Source organism: Falco rusticolus, chromosome 3, assembly GCF_015220075.1.
Source record: "Falco rusticolus isolate bFalRus1 chromosome 3, bFalRus1.pri, whole genome shotgun sequence".
NCBI lineage: Eukaryota > Metazoa > Chordata > Aves > Falconiformes > Falconidae > Falco > Falco rusticolus.
The window spans coordinates 40234915-40255966 of NC_051189.1; the positions used below are offsets into that span (position 1 = coordinate 40234915).

At 45.1% G+C, this 21052-nt stretch overlaps 1 protein-coding gene across 1 annotated transcript; it reads left to right on the forward strand.

The window, feature by feature from the left end:
- The first annotated feature begins 17411 nt into the window (after positions 1-17411).
- On the forward strand, positions 17412-18809 carry MSC (musculin). Its single transcript, XM_037381528.1, has 2 exons — positions 17412-17936; positions 18685-18809. Exons 1-2 carry the CDS (start codon positions 17412-17414, stop codon positions 18769-18771), a joined length of 612 nt encoding a protein of 203 aa, XP_037237425.1. The 3' UTR covers positions 18772-18809.
- The last annotated feature ends 2243 nt before the right edge of the window (positions 18810-21052 follow it).

Consider the following 21052-nt stretch of genomic DNA (forward strand, 5'->3'; position numbering starts at 1 on the left):
TGAACAATGAAGTTGGCTGAGTATAGTTTAAACAGATATTTTAGAATTTACATGAATGGATTAGCAAAAATAAGCACTTGTTACAAGAACTGCTTTGGAAATGTAGTGCATGTCCAGCGCAACATGTACCCTTAGTGACAACTGGCCACAAAAGCATTATGGATGTTATTTCTATGACCACTAAACTTGTCCTGTTTGAATTTGGATATGAGACACCAGTTAAGAAAACAAACCGGACTGTTCAAGTTTCTTGTTCTTCCATCAGCTGGGGCAGTGTGATCCAGGATAGTTTGGTGAAGCCAGGAAAGAGACAAGGGTTTATTTAACTGAGAGAAGAAAAACAGTACAGGCTTTTTAAGCTTTGGCTTGCCATTTTAATTCAGTACTCTGTACTATTTTATTTTGACTAAGAGATGATGCTCTGTGTTGAAAAGGGTTGCATGCATCACCACAAATCTTTGGTAATGACAAAATATTTTGAAGTATAAGTCTGCTGTTGGGGTCCAAACCAGCTCATGAAACCACACTGACAAACAGAGATGCATATGTAAAAAATTCAGTTAAAAAAGAGTGGGTTTAGAAAGCTTTCTTCTCAGCCAAGTTCAGTGCAAAGGTATGTTGCAAAAAAGGAAGCCCATCTTCACAAGAAAAGCTGCATCAAGTTCAGAGACATTACTCACCCTGAGGATCCATCAGAGTCCTGTACAAACGCAGCAGCTACTGCGTGGATTTCCTCAGGAACTGTTTTTGGTGTCCATACTGGCTGGACTTGACACAGGAAATTGATTTTTGGCAAGCCATTTGTTTTAACCACAGTTACATGGCCAAGCCAAGTAAAATGTAAATTTTTCCAATCCAACAAATCATTTTTTAATTTTGAAATAACTGGAGGAAAATTTGTCTTATGAGACTGACAGAGGTGAAGAGAAATATTGACTCAAGTTCTGCATTTGTTTAGACCACACAAACACAAATGTATTTAACAGCAGTTTAATCATTGTTTTCTGCATTTTGTATTTCAGATTCAACACAATCAATTTCATAAAGTTATATCTGGTTGAATTTATTAATTTCTTCCAGAATATAGATTGTAGATTTTAAGGGATAGCTAGTTATTAGCAGCCCACTAACTGTATGTTGGGTAGACCTATATAAATCATACTTATTTTGTGCCTTCAGTAAATGTGTTGATCATCAAAAGAAAAGAGATAAAGTGGGTGGAGATAGAGGACAACACTGTTCAGGTCCTTTCTGTAGTTGAAACTCTTAGGAGAATATTCCATTAATTTTTATCCTGGCAAGTAATAGAAATGTGCTTATTCAAGTCACCCTACAAGTCTGTTCACTCTTTCAAGAAGCCTGTGTGATATAACATTGAAGCTTTTACTGTCTAATGATAGTAACAAATCTTTGCTTCCCCTATAAATATATGCCTATACTCGTCTAATGTTAGCATTCAATGTTTGGTTGATCCATTTGACTGGATGCAAATTTTATGGACTCCAGGATGTCCAAACAGATTTCTGAGAGTAAGCTTTTCCTAAGAAAAGTGCATACATCAGTGCTACAGAAACTAACTGCAGAAGAAGGCAGTATTAGACACTATCTTCTCCATAAGTATCTCCCTCCCCATCTCCAGAAATATACTTTCATTTCTAGTAGTAGCTCAGTATCAAAGATTATTTACTTCTGGTTTAATTTACACTGGTAATTTCTTCTTGTAAATTATTCTTATCAAAAAATCCTGAATAAATAAAAAGGCCTGAAATTAACAGCACTTTGCACCACTCACTGAGTAGCACCTTGTAATGGTGGTTTCTGAAATCTGATCTCTCCGTCTGAATGAGACCCATGTACTACTTTTCAGGATTCCGTGAAAGATGACTATAAAAAGCAGGTTCAACTGTATAATGTCTCCAGTGACAGCACGGAAGGTTCCTTGGCACATTTCCTGCCCCTTTCATTCCTTCTTTCCTGGATTGCCATGGAAATCTCCTTCATCTTTTTTAAAAAAGTTTTTGAGAGGACTGTAGAGGTCTGCAAATTTATCACTGCCACCCAGAATGCTTTTGCTCAAGAATTAATTGATATTTCTGAAGCTACTAAAAATTTTCCTTTGGATCAAAAAAACTTTCCTGTACACACCTTTGATGGAGATTTGGCTGCAGTAAAGCAAGCTGCAAGAAGAGCATCTACTTTCTGGTTGTTTTTTTTCCTTTGTTCTGTGTGGTCATCTTCCAGATTAGGGTGTCGGCAGTTTTACTTTGGGTAATGGAATTATCTCTGCCTCCAGGTCCAGAGCATCCCATAAAAGGGAACAATGTAAAATCCGTGGGCTTCACCTTGAAAAGTTGTGGTCAGGAACTTCACTGGGTCTCGCAACACAAAGCATTAGCTACTGAATATTAGAAAACAGCTGTTCTTTTCTCTCCCTAAAAAAAAAAGTATTTTGACATGATAGGGAGAAGAGAATTAGTTGCAAAACAGGAAAAAAACCCCAGCATGTAAATGATTCTCCATGCACACTAAAGCATTTGGATCTCAGTGTGTGATCCCTGAATTGCAAAGCTCAGACACTGAATGAAAACCTCCACCTACCTGCAGGGACAGACGTGTTGATGGCAACACTGAGCAAAAAGGCAGCCAAGCAGCCAGGGCCTCTCAGACAGCACCAGAGCTTGCCAAGCTCACGGAGTGGCTGAAGGTGTTCAGAATGAACTTAGGGCCAGAACGAAGAACAGTAACTACTTGCCTTGTTTCTAGATGAGTCTCCAGAAGTGTGTTTATTGCCAGCTTACTTGCATATGAGAAATACAGGTTTGAAAGAGGGTAGCTGGAAGATTTTTCGGTTCTGACATCCCTTGATAGCCTATGCAAAAGAGACATACATTTTATAAAATATGTGTGGTTGATAATTTTTTACAAGAAAATTGTATTAACTGGGTGAATGAATAAGGATTTGTACGTATCATAAAAGATTAGCAAAAGGAAGCTCAGATGTTCCCACTGGACAAAATAGTACTTGATTTAAAAATCGGCTTTTTTTCCTGACCTTCTCTATAAACCCACAGGCTACCTAGACAACGAAGTAGAAGTGTTTACTTTTTCTCTTGATTTAATAAACCTTTTTTAATAACAAAAAAAAAGCACCCCAAACTTTTTAGTGTTTGATTGATAACAATAAATTGACTGTGAAGACACTTCAATTATAGGTGTCATCAGGAGGAGAAAAGTGATACACTAAATTGTTGAAACCTCTTACCGAGAAACAAGTGGTCAGTCCATGGTGACAAAAAGAGTAAAATAAAGGATTGCTTGATAATCTGAAGACTGCAGTCCTGTTTACAATAGTAAAAAGGAGGATGAGAAAACATTTCAGTGGTGAAGGGTGGAATCTTCAATTTATACAGAAACTTCTTGGCTGATACAAGTTAAAATGGCAAAAAGGATAATGCAAATGTAAGCATATGTTTTCAATGCATTTTCAGAACTAAGACATAAACTGTTTAGGGATAATATATTTTTTAAAACAGCTTATGAAGTAATTTCCTACGATAAAGCCACTACAGGAAAACTATCCAAACTGTTGGTGATCCTGAAATTCTGTTCTGAGCTATTGTCTTTGATTGTAGTGTGACTTTGGAATTTGTTTGCAATGCATTTTGTCCTTGAAAAGGTGGGGAAATCCAGAAGCAGCGGTAATCATAATGCCAAGCTAGGCACACAGTGCTGTTGTCTCTTGCTTTTCAGATGGCACAAAACATATGCTGCAAAATTTGCTGTTAAAGCTAAGGGATTATAACCCACAGGACAACCAGGTGATCAGCCCAGCCAGCATGGGTTTATGAAAGCCAGGTCCTGCTTGACTCACCTGATCTCCTTTCTATGACAAGGTGGCTCAGTGACTGAGGGAAAGGCTGTGGATGTTGTCTACCTAGACTTTACTAAAGCCTTTGACACCACTTCCCACAGCATTCTCCTGGAGAAACTGGCTGCTCATGGCTTGGATGAGTGCACTCTTCTATGAGTAAAAAAATGGCTGGATGGCTGAGCCCAAACAGCAGTGGTGAACGGAGTTAGATCCAGCTGGTGGCCAGTCACAGGTGGTGTTCCTCAGGGCTCAGTACTGGAGCCAGTTTTGTTCGATTTCTTTATCAGTGATCTGGATGAGGGGATCAAGTGCACCTTCAGTCAGTTTGCAGACACTGCCAAGTTGGGTGGGAGTGTTGATCTGCTTGAGGGCAGGAGGCTCTGCAGAGGGATCTGGACAGGCTGGACTGATGGGCCGAGGCCGAGTGTGTGAGGTTCAACCAGGCTCAGTGCCGGGTCCTGCACTTGGGTCACACCAACCCCACGCAGCGCTACAGGCTGGGGCAGAGCGGCTGGGAAGCTGCCCAGAGGAAAAGGACCTGGGGGTGCTGGTCGGCAGCCGGCTGAACGTGAGCCAGCAGTGTGCCCAGGTGGCCAGGAAGGCCAACAGCCCCCTGGCTTGTGTCAGAAACCGTGTGGTCAGTAGGACCAGGGCAGTGACCGTCCCCCTGCACTGGGCACTGGTGAGGCCGCCCCTCGAATGCCGTGTTCAGGTTTGGGCCCCTCACTGCAGGAGGGACACTGAGGGGCTGGAGCGTGTCCAGAGACGGGCAGCGAAGCTGGTGGAGGGGCTGGAGCACAAGGCTTATGAGGAGCGGCTGGGGGAACTGGGGGTGTTTAGCCTGGAGAAAAGGAGGCTCAGGGGGGACTTTATTTCTCTCTACAACTACCTGAAAGGCAGCTGTAGTGAGGTGGGTGTCAGTCTTTTCTCCCAAGGAAGAAGTGATAGGATGAGAGGAAATGGCCTCAACTCTGCCAGGGGAGGTTTAGATTGGATATTGGGGAAAAAACTCTTCACCAAAAGGGCTGTCAAGCACTGGAACAGGCTGCCCAGGGAAGTGGTTGAGTCACCGTCCTTGGAGGTATTTAAAGATGTGTAGATGTGGCACTTAGGGACATGGTTTAGTGTTGGACTTGGCAGTGCTGGGTTAGTGGTTGGGCTTGATGGTCTTAAAGGTCTTTTCCAATCCAAGTAATTCTATGGTTCTATGACTTCTGCCTCAGATCACAGTTGAATGAGGACTCAACAATCAGCTGTCAGTATGTCTTCTGTACAGGGCTTGAGGTGACAAATCCATTGCACCAGTTCTACCAAACTGGAATGCATATCCATAGGAAATATAGCACACAGGATTTACTACCTATGACCAATGCAGACAACACAGTCTGCATATATGATTTAATGTGTTCTGCAGTAGCCTGAGTCTCCTATAAGCTTCTTAATCCACCCTTACTCTGCTCTTAAATTAATGACAGTGATTCGTCATCCTATGCATTTAATTAGGCTTTGCTGCAGAATACTGGGATGGTAAAAATGTACATGGATTCCAAAGTCAACTCATGGAAGAAAAATCTATCAAGGTCCATTACATTTACTAACTAAATGTCTGGTTCAGAAAATTACTGAAACTCAAATTATTGGCTGTTGAGAGAGTTTTCTGAGGAAAGTCACCCTTCCCTTGCCCTTTACATACTCTTCCAGACACTTTTAGCTGCTAAGACAGGACTGGACTGAATGGACCTTAGGACTCAGTATAATTATTCTTCTTAAATTCATTTTTGATGTGCCTCAAAAGCAAGACTTGAGGCAGGGCAGGGTGCAGTGGGGAATCTGTTATCCTATTCCTGAATACTTTATCCTTCCTGAATTTATCCTAAAAAGGATATTATGAATGAAGATGAGTACCACGGCTGCTTGGAAAGAGCAGTCAACACTCTTTTGTTCAGATAAAATTATTCAGCATAGCAAGGGTGAGGAGAGGAACCAAAAGAAGCATAAAAGTCAAATTTATGTCTTTCTGTTTATATATCATGCTCTACTGCAGTTTTGCTGTTCATGATAGGGTTCTAGAGACACAAAGGACACATCATAAAGGTTTCTGGTACAAGGCCTAAGCTCTTGCTAATCTTTGCTTCTGATGAAAGCCTAAGTTCTCCTAAAAAGAAAGATCTTTCTAATCTTATTTCCTCTCCTGTTCAGGCATGATCTCTGTTTCTGCCCAGGCTTCAACATCTTATTCATCTAAAGAACACAGTGAAAGAAATGGATGTCACTGCAGTATTTCAATATGAATGCCCCCCACATTTTGACATTTACATAACAAATTTTAAAAGTCACCTTTTGACTTGGTCAAAAGTCACCTTATAACTCTTGCCACTCACTCCCAGTTTGCTGAGTTGTGATAACAAACCTTCACATGGCTGAAATTAGTTGAGATAAACTGCACGCTAAACAAGTTTTGTGCTGATTTATCTACATCAGATGCTACACATAGCTAATAGAGGCATTAGCTATGTATCTCACGTAAGTGTTAATTTTGAGGTAAAGAATGGCAGAACATGCCCCCTTGAATCATCCTATCATTCTAAAACCACAGTGATTTACAAAAAATCATGTGAAGGTTTTACCTTGTGGATCTTGGACATGACCTTATTCTTCTCACTTCTGTTGGATTTGCTCCAGACAGATGCAACTATAATTATTTTTTTTTGATGTAGCATAAAACCAAAGAGTATATTATTTACATATTCTTGAAGTGAAATATCTCTTCGGATAGTTCTGGTTTAATGTGTATTTATTCACTGGAAAACTTACCCATCATTACCACAAGTGACTACTACTTATTGCAGGGATGCATAAGAATGGTTATTGTGCTCATCATCTATCTTCACCTACCTCTTAGTCTGGCACCAGCTTGCAAAGTCTTTCAGGTACTTTTGATTTAAAAAATCTTTTGTTTCACTGAAGGCATCAGATGGAATGTTTGGACCTGCCTTTCAATGTTTCTACATATGATGAGGCTGCAAGCACCGATCAGCATTAATGTACAATTGATATATTTGTTGCAAATTAATACATAATATACCCAAGTTCTTCCCTTTTCTGTCATTATATTCATTTAATAATTTTATGAGGTTTCAAAACACTAATAACAATCTTTTGAGACTACATAAATGTCTGCAGCATTTGCTTTGTAAATCCAGTCTCTATTTAGGATTAATGCTTCACAGGATACTACTGTGAAGCTTTTCTTCCTAAAGTGATCTGAGACATCATAGATATACCCTTGCTATTGCCTTCTGACATGCTCTTTCAGGTAAGCAAGTTAGGCATTTAGTTTGTCTTTCCACAATATGATAAATAACAGTGTTGACTACAATGGTTACATCTTCAGAGGTCTGTTGGTTGGTCTGTTTGTTCCTTTCTGCTTGGCTGGAACACAAGAGTCTGATTTTTTTTACCTGATAGTGATGTCACAGGTTTTTTAAAAGCACATTTTTCACTCACAGAATGTTCAGTGCTTGAAGGCCTGATTTATGAACCTGTAGCTTTTTTATTACCCACATTCTACTACAAGTCTGGAAATCTGGTGAACTCACTGAACCTGGTGATCATTCCCCCAAGCTGAGCAATGAACTATCTGCTGTATCCATGCCCGATCAGTTCCCCATAGACCTGGAGTTACTCATCTTTCACCTAACTCTTTCATTTTCACAAATAGCAGCCAAATAAGGCAGCCCTTATTTTATACTGGGTCTGTACATCAAGTGCTCACAAAAGCAGAATGCATAGCAATAAGATCAGGACAGCTCCAGCCAAAGCACTAAGTCACATTTTTAGGCAGTTCTTTCTGTTTTCAAAGCCTTTTTATAAGCTGCTAGACATAATGTGCACATTAAAATAGGAGAATTCTCAAAAAGTCAGAAGCTTTTGTACGTAATCTTGTCTAATAGCCTTTGACTCTTGCTCATTAAGCAACCATGGAATTTCTCCAAGAACAATGAGCACGTTGCTTCTAGGCCAAATAAACTTGATGAGGAAGACACTCAGAATATGACTTTCCCTGCTTCAAGGTTAGATAATTTCTATGTTTTAAACACTTTGTTATTTTAAACCTTTCTGGTTTTGTGGGAAAGAGTATCAGCTCACCAGTTCACCTTTCCTTATTCAGCCAATATTACGAAGATTAATGTGTTTATCTCAGGTCCAAACTATCTTAATCATTTTGCTTTAGAGACCTTAAACCAGAACATAATAAAAGCAGACTTGTCAGAGGACAGCTTCTTGAAGGTGGTAGGTTGGATAGCATAACTTAATTTTAAGAAGCAGAGGGCAAATGCTTAACAGATCTCATTCCTGTCTTCTGTTCAAAGTTTACTTGAATGTAAGATTTGTTAGTAACACTTTTATGCCAAAATGAAAAAAAAAAAGAAACTTACATTGATGTCCATAAATTAAAGAATCTTCTCATCTTCTTTGATTTATCTCCAGATGCAGTTAAAGCTGTTAATTAAGTTGTTAGACTTAATGGTCAGCGTGTGTGGAACCTCAGATCCCTGAGATTTCTAAACCTTGGATTGGGACGGGGCAAACAATTTGCTGTCTCTCCACTGGTATTAGGTTAAAGTGGGAAATTAATCCATTTCAGACAACCTCATAATTTGGATCAGGTTATATTAGGAGTGTCTGTTGAAAAGTGTGTGTTCAGCAGTTCCAGAGACTTTAAGAAAAATACAAAGATAAACATATATTTGTTCTAGTATGTGAGTAACTTCTTGCAAAGCTCTTGTAATTTAATTGTAAAGGAAGTGTTACGTTGCTGATTTTGCTTTGAAATCTGAGGCAATGAATGTACAAATGAGAAGAGAGCATCATGCTCTTGAATAGATACATCAGCTACATTTCATCCTATACAACCAGTTAGTTTAATTTCTGGTGACTGCTTCATTGCTTTGTTTGAATAGAATAGATGTATGCATTCAGTCTACATGTACATAGACCAAAAAGAATTAACACTTTCCAAAACAATCATAACAATCTGCTGGAAGCCTTATTTCCAGTTGAGTGGCTTGCACTAACTCCTGCCTTGTCAATCACATCATCACTATTGTCCTGCCCCTTGTCACCTTGCTCTACTTGCAGCAGAGCACTAGCAGCATCTAAGGCAATGTTCTCCATTTGACATTGTAACATAAAATATGATCCTGATTCATTAAAACAGAACAGCAGCTTACTCTTTTTGGCATCCATTACATCATGGCACCATGGGATCCTGACCTCTCATGGGCAGTGCAATGTCGAGCCAGCTGCCTTGTGGTGAGGCAGCACAATTGCAGCCTAAGGAAGATGTAAGAGGAGAACTGCAAGTAATAATAGTCAAGGTAAGTCAACCTTGTAAGGTAAGTCAACAAGTAAAATGTACTTTAACTATCAATTATGAGCAGGATGCATTTGCACTTTTTAAGCCAATTAAGGTGAACAAATCAACAGTCATGTCTTAAAGCGCAGTATCCTACTGCAAGTGCATACAAGATTGGATAATAAGGCCAGAAAACCATTGTATTGGTTCTTGATAATCTCTCCTCAGAAATGGCCAGCTAGTGAGAAGCAAAAATGCGGTAATTAGAACTTAAAGGAATTTTGCAGTACCTACTATGAAGATCCAATTCCATCTCAAAGTGGACAACACCACTTTTGAAAAGGCCCTGGGTGTTTTCTGAAGTAATCTTTGTCTTTTTTTCCCCAGTGAAAGAATAATAAGATCAATTATGAGAAGTTTACTTACCCATAGAACACGTATCTCATTCTGTGCTTGTTTCTAAAGAGATGTTATTTAATGCACACATAACTATCTAAGTTATGCTAGGTACTCCTGTGAGAGAATTTCTAAGTGTCCTTAAACTCAGGTTTCACATAGACATACATCCTTGAGAGAGGACCGTGGTAGTCTCACTCTCAGAGGGACTGTAGAGTCCACCAGTGTAAATTTTCAGTTGCATCAAGAGGTCCTTAGTCAAGCACTCTTTTTGTGCCAGATTTCCTATTTTAACCCAGCAGTCACAGGAAAAGACCTAGATGTGAATCAGATTTTCAACTTGCATCACTGTGTCAGATCAGTTGATGGCTTTGTAATTGTTTATGCTAGTTGATGAACTTGCTCAGTAATGTCATTTTTCTTTTCACAGGCATCCATGCAAACTACAAGGTATGCCTCCCATTTTGCACGATTACATTAACTGCACTGTTTAATTTTAAGGAATAATTCTAAAAAGGTTCTTGTATGATGTGTACAGATTTCCTTTAACAGAATGGTTTCATCCTTGCCAAGAATGCTAGTATTGACAGAATAGCCATTTTGTTTAGTAAAAAGTAGATAAATCCAGATGGCTTTTATTTTCCAAGCGCTGACTCACAGAAATCTACCATGAAAGGAAGAAAGAAAAGTGTCTTCTGTGATGGTGGTTTGCTCTTGATAAGTAGCTACTAACATAATTCAAATGGTAAAGGAAAGGTAAAGGACAAAAGTCTGACCTCACCTGGGCCTACTATGAACAATAAACCATCAAAGAAAAAAGGCAAAGTTTAAACATCTTTGGAGGGTAGAAAGAGATCTCCAGTTCCCAGTGTCATTGGTTTAGAGTTGATATTCTGTTAATAGAGATATTCTGCAGGATTAAGTCATCTGGGCAATGTCTCCTATAAGTCTGATCACCGTCATCTGAAACCTGAATAGCTTTTTCTAAAAATGAACTTTGGTCCTGAATATAGGAATGAAAGACAGAACCCCTCTCTAAAAGTTCACCATTTGAGTTGTGAATATGGCAGCTATGTCTACAAAAGCTTATTTCACTGCTGTTCGTAATGTATGGCTCCAGACATCCATTGTCTTTTGTCTTTTTGAGGTCTTATTCATTGTCCTAAGCACTAGGGAAAAAAAATAAAATTAAAAAAATCCATGTACATGAATATGGCCACAATCACAAAACAAAAAAGGAAAACAGACCACAGAAAATAACTTGCAAAAGAATTCAACTTCAGCCATCAAGAAGTATCTGCAAAGAGAATACTGTAAGATCATGGCAGGAAGCAGCCTTGCAGATGAACATTTTAGCTACTTAAACTTTAAAGCACTACTACAGTAATGAAGTGTTTTCAGATGTAGGAGCACTTTTTAGAAGTACTGTAAAAAGAACAAAATTTCTGGTTTCATATTACGTAGGATGCAGACACAAGCAATCAGAAAGTGGGAGAACTGGTGTTAAAACATCATAGCTGAATTCTTAATCTAACACTTCAAGCTCTTCCCGTTTAAATACAGACCTATCTATATATGTCAAGATCGCATGCAAGAAGAACCGTGTCTATTACTTCTAAAAATCATTGTCAGAACCATGTCGTGTCATACGTCTCATATCCAGAATTAACCCAGTAGGGGGGGAAGTGGCCACTTGTCACTTTATCAATTTAAAATCTAGCTGCATTATAGGTCTACCAATTCAAATAGCTGGAAAAGTGAGTATTACACCCAGATACCCAATATTCTGTGAAAAGGAACAGAGCACAGCCAGAGCAATGCTCTCTCTTACAAGAGAAAGTGTATCTATTCCGACACAGGCTGCACTTGGTAGAGACTAAGCGCTATTGAGGTAAAGCTTTGCAAGATGCTGACCTGTCTGATGTTCAGGAGGCTGCCTATGTGTCTCCATAGAAAATCTGTTCCCTACAGGAAAATGAGGAATAATTTCACCAGACAACTGAACGTGAGGTTGCTGTGACTGCAGTCTGCATGTGTTGCGTGCCCTTTGCAGCCTTCCCTCAATGTAGGTAGTGAGACGATGCCAGAGTGCCGGAGGTTTCTTTGACCCTGGACAGCTCTGGGCAGTGATTTTCCCCCCGCTGACCACGAAGCTGTCTCACCGGCTGTGTGCCCGCATCTGAGAGCCCCAGTTGATTTCACTAGTGGTTCCTAGGGAAGTTGCACTCATCCGTCTGCTCTGCTGTAGCCCAGCCAAAGTGAGCAAGTGTGCTGGAGCGTTCGAGTATAATGAAGTGCTGTAGTGGTGTTATCTCTCCCCATCTCTTCCGTCTTGCTCTAGTGGGCTTCCCTCTTAGAGTGAAACACAAGGAGGAGACTAACACAGTATTTCCTCTTGCCTGATATTTGCTTGTTATTCCAGCTAATTTACTCCAAGAGAAGAAATAAACTGCGCTTTAAACAGCACCATTAAGTCTGGTCCTTTTAGACCAACAGCTCATGTCCAGGCATCATTCAAAAAACAGAATTAGTGAATAATACTTTTCTCTTATTTTAATTAATTTTCTCCTTTTTTTTAATTAAAAGAAATCCCCGTCTCCCCGTCCTCAAACCCCCCCACCCGGGCTGATTGACAAAGTGAGCGGAATCCGTGTTCTCACACCAGCGGGTATCTATTACATGAGAACTTTCTTCTGGCGCCAGGAGGTATTTAGAGAGTTTGCCTGGCTATTCCACAGGGGAAACCCTGCTGAAAGTTGGGGATACCTGAGCGAAGCTCACTGCTGGCCGGACTCCGGGTAAAAGAGCGATCCTTTACAGCTGATAATGTCTCGTTGAGGTTATGTCGGGGAGAAGGAGTAAATAACCGGGAGCGATTCCTTCCCTTGGGGAAGATATTCTCGCCGTGTGCTGCTGGGCGGGATCCTCTTTGGGGAAACGAGCGGCTCGAAGGACAAACCTGGGGATTTTTGGTTGTTGTTGTTGTTGTTATTATTATTATTATTATTATTATTATTATTTTAGAAGCATCTCCCCCGCTTATGCGCAGAGCTGCTAAGCAAGGAGCATGAACTCTCCCCACATCCAGGCAGCATAACCAGCCCGGCGGCCGCCCGCAGAGCACCCCCGACAGCTCGCCCCCCGCTCGGTGCCCAGCACCCCCCGGCGGAGCGGGTGCCCTTCCCCGCTGGAGCCGAGGGTCTCCTCCGCCGGGCCGGGGACAGCCCCGACGAGCCGCCCCCGGGGGCAGCGATCGCGCCGCCGGCCCCGCGCCGGGGGACCCCCCCGCAGGTCCCGGGTGGCGGAGCGGGGCAGCCCCGGACCCGCGGACTGGTCCCGGGGGCCGGGGGCAGGGACGGTTTTAACCCCTTGTTTGTAGTCCCTTCACCAAGTGAATCATCGAGCACGTCCTTTGATGGGAAGGTTCTCACTCGCTGGCCAAATAAATTCTAGTACATACTTCTTTTCTTTTTTTACTTCCAGGGGTTCATTTATCCCCTGTTTGCTTTATCTGACATGGCTTGACCCATTGAGCAGTTTTTAATTTTCTTATATTGTAGAAAGCCACCTTTCTGGCAAGCCCCCCTCCAGGTTACCCATAGACACACACTCGTTTCCAGTAACTGCTCGGGCTGGCCATTCCTGCGCTCCCCCGCGATGCTTTCAGGACACCCCCCAGTCCCAGGGGAGCTGGGCTACCTCACACGGAGCATCCCCAAATAGGTGGCTGCCAGGGGACCGGGACATGGGCACCACAGCGCTGTCACCTTAGGAAGTGTGTCGCTAGGAAGGTCACCCTTTAGTGGTGCCTCGACCCGTGCCAGACCTCCGGCTAGGGACAGGGCACCCACGGCACGGGCTGGAGCAAGCAGCGGTCCTCGTACAGGCGTTTTTAGCGGGGAGGGCAGGACTGACGGGGCAATGAGGAACACCGCACGCTTCTGCCTTCACTAGGTGCCTTTACCGGGGGGGCGTCTGAGCCACGCAGAGGCGTATTTGCTCGAGGTGGCATTTAACAAGGGTTATAATTCATCCACCTGCTTCTCCCACAGGACCACCAATGTCTAGCATCCCTCGGTGGCAGAAGCCCTGCATGCCTTTCACGCCGCCTGGGTGAGCGTTGTAGACGCTTGTGGAGAGATCAAGGCTGAGACGTTTGCCAGACGCTGTCCTCCTCCCCTTCAGACATCCTGCCTTTCTTAGCACTGCGAGAAAATGGAAAGAAAAAAAACCAAACCAAACTAAACCAAACCAAGCAAACAAACAAAAACAAAACAAAGCAAAACAAAACACCAAAACCCTCCCTTTTTACACTGAGGTCTTTCCGAAAAAGTGTAAGCGAACTTTAGGTCGGAGAGAAGTAACTCAGTAATCCTGCTGAGTTCGAGGAAAGGACAAATACCAAAGAAAAGCCTTATTTGAAGCACTTTATCGAGAACACATCATCTTCCTCCTCCACCCTGCTTTGTCGCTGCCGACACCCCAGAGGATGAATGCGAAAGCCATGGGGCTTTTAGCACTACCCCCTCCCATCCTCGTAGATAACCTGCGTTTTACAGACCTAGCCTCTGGATATTTGTTTCTCTTTTGGTTTGGTTTTGTTTTGGGTTTGTTGGGGTTTTTTTACTATAATATATTGCGAAACTTTAGGAAGAAAACAAAAAGGGTTATACCCCCTCTGCCTCATCCCAAATCCCTGTCGAGTTGCCAGCGCCGCGCTTTGACGCGGGTGCTGCGGCTCCCGGGCCCGGCGCAGCCCGGCCTGCGAGGGGATGCTCTGCCCTCCACCCGCCGCCGGGATGCTCCGCTCTCCGCCCGCGGCGGGGAAGCTCTGCCCTGCACCCGCCGCGGGGATGCCCTGTCCTCCGCCCGCGGGGATGCCGTGCCCTCGCCGGTCCTCAGGTGCAGCACGAAACACCCTGATGTGCTGCAAAGATAAGGAAGAAATCTGGTTTTCGTGGACTCCTCTTTCCTTGGGTTGGTTGGTTAAATTTATTCTGCAAAATTGTGAGAAAAAACACTCTGCCCCAGCCCGCCTCCCCAGATCAGAGATCTTCACTCGGCAGAGAAAAGCTGCTTTTTGTGGCCTCGGGGCCCACAGTGGAGGCAGAGGCAGTGCTCCCTGGGGAAGGAAGGCCCTCTCTGTAGCTTCTTCCCACGCAGGAGCTGTTTTAGCTGATGCTCCTTTCCCTCTCCACACACGCTAGGATTTGCAGACCCAGGCTGCCCCGGCACCGCACACAGTGTGCGGGGATGGACCCTGACACAGGGGAGGATGCTGGCTCGGAGTCTGGGCATAGATCGGATGGTGGGTTTACCTTCTAACGGAGAAAAGGGAAAGGGACTGCACCTGATAACGGGCGTAAAATGCCAAGGACATTTTTCCTACTCAGCACACAGCATAAAGGGTCAGTCGTGACAAATGGAAGCATGATGTAATGCCCTAGCCCCATCAAAGACTTTATCCTGAAAATGATATCTTTGTCAGGGTCGCAGAAATCAGCGATTTGATAGATGTGAGAGGAGACAGGTCTGCTCGGTTTCGTTGTGTGTATATCCGAAGTAACCCCTGAGGTTCACTCCTGATAGACTCTGTTGCATTTCCCATTTTCTTTCCTAACCAAGATGCAGGCAAAGACGACCTGAGAATTTAGCTATTCCCCCGGCCCCCAATCCCTCCATAAAATGAGGCGAAGTATTCATTATGCGTCGCCTTTAATCCGCCAAGGCAGAGGTAGGCGCGAAAGGTGAGATTTGCCATTGTGGCTTTTAAGACTGGGTACCGTTTTCGTCTTTGTTTAAAGAAATTCAGCACTTTTCCCCATTAATCTTTAGGAGCGAAAGCGTTCAGCCCGCACCTGTATAAACAACCCAGATGGGGGGAAAAAGTAAACCTATATCTCTTCCCCTGCAGTATCTTTACAGATATATATATATATGTGTTTGTACGGATAATGTAGGCTAATTGGGAAGGCAGAGCAACCCCAAAGTCCGGCGCGCTGCCCTTTCACCGTGCAGCGAGTGGGACCAGCCAGCGCATCGTAGTGTCAAACCAAGTTCAAGAGATCCAGTTGCAAGATCCGCTGCCTGTTTCGGTGGTTCAAGAAATGTCAAGTTTCACTTGGAAGGGTTGCTGCCAAACCCGGCTCTGATGTGGTTCTAGCCCCAGCGGGTGAAGCCGAGGTTTGCACAGCGTCAAGCAGCCCTCAGGAAGACCACAGGCTTGGCGGGGAGGGAAGTGCAAAGCGCTGGGCGAAAAGGCGGCCGGCGGTGCCAGGAAAGTTGTGCGGCAGCAGCCGGGAAGGTTCCACTCGGCCGGGAGGGAAATGGAAGGGAAAAAACCAGGAGCAAAACCTGCGGGACGAGATCTTTCCACCTGTTGTAGTCATTAGATTCCTTTCTGCGAACTGAATTTTTATTCTGTTTAACGGTATCCAGGCAGGGCCGTGAAGGCCAGTGAGGAACGAAAAGCCAGTTATTCATCTTGGAAAGGAAGGATATTTTGAGGGATGGGAGGGATACAAGTTGTCGGTCGATTTGTATTTATTCATTTATTTATTTTTACCCCTGTTGAACTTGCATATCAGCATTTCCAGTGGATGCTGGTTCCCCCACTCTCCCGTGGACTCTCTGAAAGGCGTACCGCGGCTTTTATTAATTAAAAAAAAAAAGAAAAAAAAAAAAAAAAACCCAAAAACAAACCAAACACAAAAAACCAAAAACGTGAATGCCTGGAAAAGCTGTCTCATTTAATTCGCTTTGTGATCCAGGGCTGTACGCAGCCCAGTTAACGGGCTTTTAATTAATTGCTCTGAGGAAGGAGAAGCACTCGCTACTGTCTGTAGCTTCACCCCAGCTTACTGGCACCGCCAGACCACAACCCGCGCGTTTCCAGAGGCTTTTCGCACCTCTCCCCACACATCGCACCCCCCACCCCGAGCGCCGCGTCTCCTGCTGCCCCCGCCCGCCCCGGCGGAGCGGCACCGGGTCCGCACACCCGCAGCGGGGGGAAGACCCCGGCGGGCGCGGGCCTGACCCGCACCCTGGTGTGGCCCCGTCCTGCCGCCCCGCTCGGCTGCGGGGAGCGGGGCTGGGCGCCGTGGAAAAATCCGCCGACCCCGAAGGAAAGCCAACGGGGAGAGCGCACCCAGGTGGGCTGGGGGCAGAGCCCCGGGGGGCGCCGAGCCTTAGCCCAGCCGCTGCCGCCTTAGGGCCGGGGAGCGCTGCCCCCTCCCCGCGAAAGCACTTGCGGGATCCGCCCCGCGGGTATTTTCCGTCCTCCGGGGCGGGGAGAGGGATCTGTCCCGGAGGGAAAGCGCTCGTTCGCCCGGCGGCGTTATTCCCAGGAGCACACAAACACCTGGAGACATCCCCGCGTGCCCGCCCCCACGCGGGTCTGTGGGCCTGGCTCCGCGCCCTGCCGCGCCAGCCCCGCCGCGCCAGCCCCGCCGCGCCAGCCCCGCCGCGGGCCGCGGGCCAGGGCGCAGCGCTGCGCCGGGCAGCGCGGAGAGGTACCGCCCCCGGCGCGGGGCTCAGCCGGGTCCGACCCCCTCCTCCGCGCCCCCACCCCGCCCCTTCGCCCGGCAGATGGTTTGCGCCGCGGACACCCGATATATAGCGCTGTCAAGGGGCGCATCCCCCCCGCGCGCCCCCCCGCGCCTCCGCGCCGGCACGGACTCTCCGCGGCGGGGCCGCCCCGCGCTGGGCCGACTCGCCGGCGCGCCTCGGCCGTCCGCCCCCTCCCGCCTGCCCCGCTGCCCGCCTCCCGGCCTCCCTCCCGGGACCATGTCCACGGGCTCCGGGAGCGAGGCGGAGGAGCTGCCCGAGATGGACCTGCGGGCGCTGCAGCTGGACTACCCGCCGCCGCCGGCCAAGCGCCAGCCCCGCGGCGAGCTCTACCCCTCGGGGGACAACTCTTCGGCGGCGGAGGAGGAGGAGGAGGAGGAAGAGGAGGAGGAGGAGGAGGACGGCGAGGGCAGCTGCGCGACGGGACCGGCGGGCAGCGGCTGCAAGAGGAAGCGGGCGCGGGGCGGCGGCCCCGGGGGCAAGAAGGCGGTGCCGGGGCCGCGGGGGCCGCCGCCCGAGGGCAAGCAGTCCCAGCGCAACGCGGCCAACGCGCGGGAGCGGGCGCGGATGCGGGTGCTGAGCAAAGCGTTCTCCCGGCTGAAGACGAGCCTGCCCTGGGTGCCACCCGACACCAAGCTCTCCAAGCTGGACACGCTGCGCCTGGCGTCCAGCTACATCGCCCACCTCCGGCAGCTCCTGCAGGAGGACCGCTACGAGAACGGCTACGTCCACCCCGTCAACCTGGTACGGTGCGGCGCGGCGCGGCCCCGGCGCCTTCGGGATGCGCGGCGAGGGGTGCCGGCGGGGGTCACAGGGGAGCCCCGGCGCACCGCACCGGCGGGGCTGGCGGCGCTCCAGCCGTGCCCGCCCTCACGACGGCCGCGGGGCGGCCCTGGCCGCTTCGTAAATCCCCAGTAAATCCTCTCTCCGGGGGCGACCCGAGAGGCGGCTTCGGCCTGCCGTGGTGGCGGGTGTGTCTGGGCTGGGGAGCCGGCGTGCGGGACCCTAAAGAAGTAAATTCCTCGGGCATTAGGCAAGCCTGGTGTCCGAAGAAGAAGCAGTTGGCTCTGCGGGCGGGCTTGGAGCGCAAGCGAGCCGTCGTTAGGTCGTCGGTACAAAACTGAACGCCTGATGCTTGCCGCAGGGGTAAAAAAGTTACTTATGTAGTGCAGAGTGCTTGTTTTTGAGTAGTTTGTATGCTTTGTATCTATAAAATAATACAAACAGTTGTAAAGCAAGATAGATGTTGCATATTTGATGAGAACGATTTGCCGCTGACCATTGCAGGCCTATTGTGGAGCATTTAATTACACTGAAAAACGTAATGAAAATATTTGTTAGTGGAACTCAGCTCTGTGCTTCCCGCAGGGACTAAAACACGATGACGTGTTTGCAACTGAACCAGAGTTAAGACATCTATCAGTAATAAAGCTCCAGTTTCATAGCAGGGTAAACTTTCTTTATAATATGAAATACCTTTTTTTGCTTGCAGACTTGGCCATTTGTGGTTTCAGGAAGACCTGACTCTGACACCAAAGAAGTTTCTACTGCCAGCAGATTATGTGGAACTACCGCATAGTCAAAGTAAATTGGGGTGGGTTTTTTTATGTTCTTGACTTTTTTTTTTTTTTATGGGCTGGATATTTTTAAGAGCTGTGATTTATCAGCTTGAGACTAGAAGATGGGGACAACCCCCCATCTCCAACAGTGTTAAATCCACGTCCCCTGTCACTCTTTTCCCTTAGAGTTCTAAGGGCAGTTTATTTAAAGCAGTAAAGATGGGAGGCGGTTGAAGTTAAGAGGTTTTATGAACTGACTGCAGCAGCTGAAGTCTGAGATTTGGATAGGCCCTTCTTTGGCTTCATCATTCTTACCACTGTCTGAGGACCTGTTGTTCTGAGGCTTTTAACTAACGGAAGAGGGATATAATGATATAGAATTAACTGCATGGACCAAAATACAACTCTACAAACTAACCCCAAACAGTGTTATTTGTATTCTAAAGCAAAGCAGTATTTTAGAGTAGCTTTGAAACTCAGATAGATTTATAATATATTTTGATGGCTTTCATATTCATGGATCTGGTTTACTGCAACTATGCAATAAGTATAGTCATACTTTTTTTTTTTGTCTTTTTAATCAGGGTTTTCTTAAAAAATGTGTAAATGGCTACATTCTGTATTTAGGCTACTGTCCATTAGAATTAAACTAATTCCTTTGGTTTTGCCTTGAAGTGCCACATGTAAGAATGTGGAACTGTCCCTAAAAATGTGGCAGAGCTTCTGTGCCTTAACCTGGAAGGGAGTTCTGCTTACCATATGGCCAGGGTGCATGTGCCGTAAGGAATGAGTTTGTGTGATGCTGCAAAATAATGAGAATTCACAATGTTTTAAACATTTTTCCTGTACTGTCATGCTTACTGTTGTCAAGTTTACCCTCAAATGAGTTCTAGTGACATTTCTTCACTGATTCAAATACTGTAATAAAAGAAGATGCCATCAAATAAGTTGCAAATGTAAATAACTCTATTTTTTTATAAATTACATTAAAAACTTGGTTACAATTACTTACTGGTACTGTGACAGTGTGTGGCTCCATCAGTATAGAAACATCTTTGTAATACATGTTCTTGAAACCTGCTTTTGTAAACAGTTATCTTCCTCATCTCTTGAAAGCAGATACATCTCCAGACAGAGTCAGATAAGAACACTTTCACCCCAGGTGATTCATGTGGAGTTCAGTACTGTATCAATCAGCAGGGGAAACCACATTTTAACATAATTTATAGAATTCACTGTCATAACCTCCTCTATGAATCAGGAAAATAAATAAAAGTAGATTAAGAAATGGATGTCAGTAATTTGTTCTGCCTCATAGTACAAAAGATAGTGTAATAGCTCCTTTTGCTGTTCTTTGTCATTTTGCATTTCTATCTGTAGTCAGTTTTGCTTTCACTTATATTTATGCAGTGGGAAAATCAGCTGAGTTTTCCTAGTTGGGAGCAGACTTTTCCTATTTTAAGATTAAAACACCTGAGATAAGATATTTTTTTGTCTCAAAGTATGTTACCAGCAGTTAACTCACAGTAAGGGAGAAGACTGGGTTGATTTAGAGAAGGAAAAGCCTCCTCTTCCTCATGTAGGGCACCAAGAGGAAGAAACATTTGCTTAACAAGAACCATTTTAACCTGGTTTCTTGTCAGGTCATCCTACATCATGGATTTCTGTTTTGAAATACTGCATAGAAGCCCAAGAATGACTATTGGTAGTATCTTTCAAGTAGATGAACTTCAGAAAATTGCTTTTCTTCTGAAGTGTAAAATAGTCCAGAGCCACTGCAATATAAAATGAAGTCTCAGCCCAGGATCTGCTGAAATTTTTACTTTCAGTGATTTGAGGACAAGCTGTACAGAGACCATAACATATCTTACGGTTTTATGCAGAGAAAGGCCGTGAAGGAAAGGAGCTATCCTAATTTGTAGTTATGTAACTGAGGTGGGACTCTTAACTGACCTTCTCCAGGAAGCTTTATAAAAAGAAAAGAATATAAACAGTAAATCAAAAAGGAAGGACCTTTAGGAAGGCATAAGGTATAAGAAAACACAGCCAATGTTTATCTGAACCCTAGAGAAAAGTTATTCAGCAATTTAACTAAGGTGCCACTTGAGATAATCTCAGTTGTGATACATAGCTGGTTTTGGCCTTGATCCCAGCTGTAATTGCTTAACGACTCTAGGAGATTGGAAAAGCAAGGAAAGCATGGAGAACTTTAAACAGTACAGAAAGGTCCACATGAAATGATGGAAAAAAATGTTAAGGGTAAATTCCCGAATATGAAGTGGTTATATTATGTGAATACAG

Excerpts from the sequence above, each read along its gene's own strand:
- MSC (XM_037381528.1), top strand. The coding sequence starts at position 17,412 with ATGTCCACGGGCTCCGGGAGCGAGGCGGAGGAGCTGCCCGAGATGGAC. Across the intron at positions 17,937-18,684 it reads ACGTCCACCCCGTCAACCTG|ACTTGGCCATTTGTGGTTTC; the intron begins GTACGGTGCGGC and ends TTTTGCTTGCAG.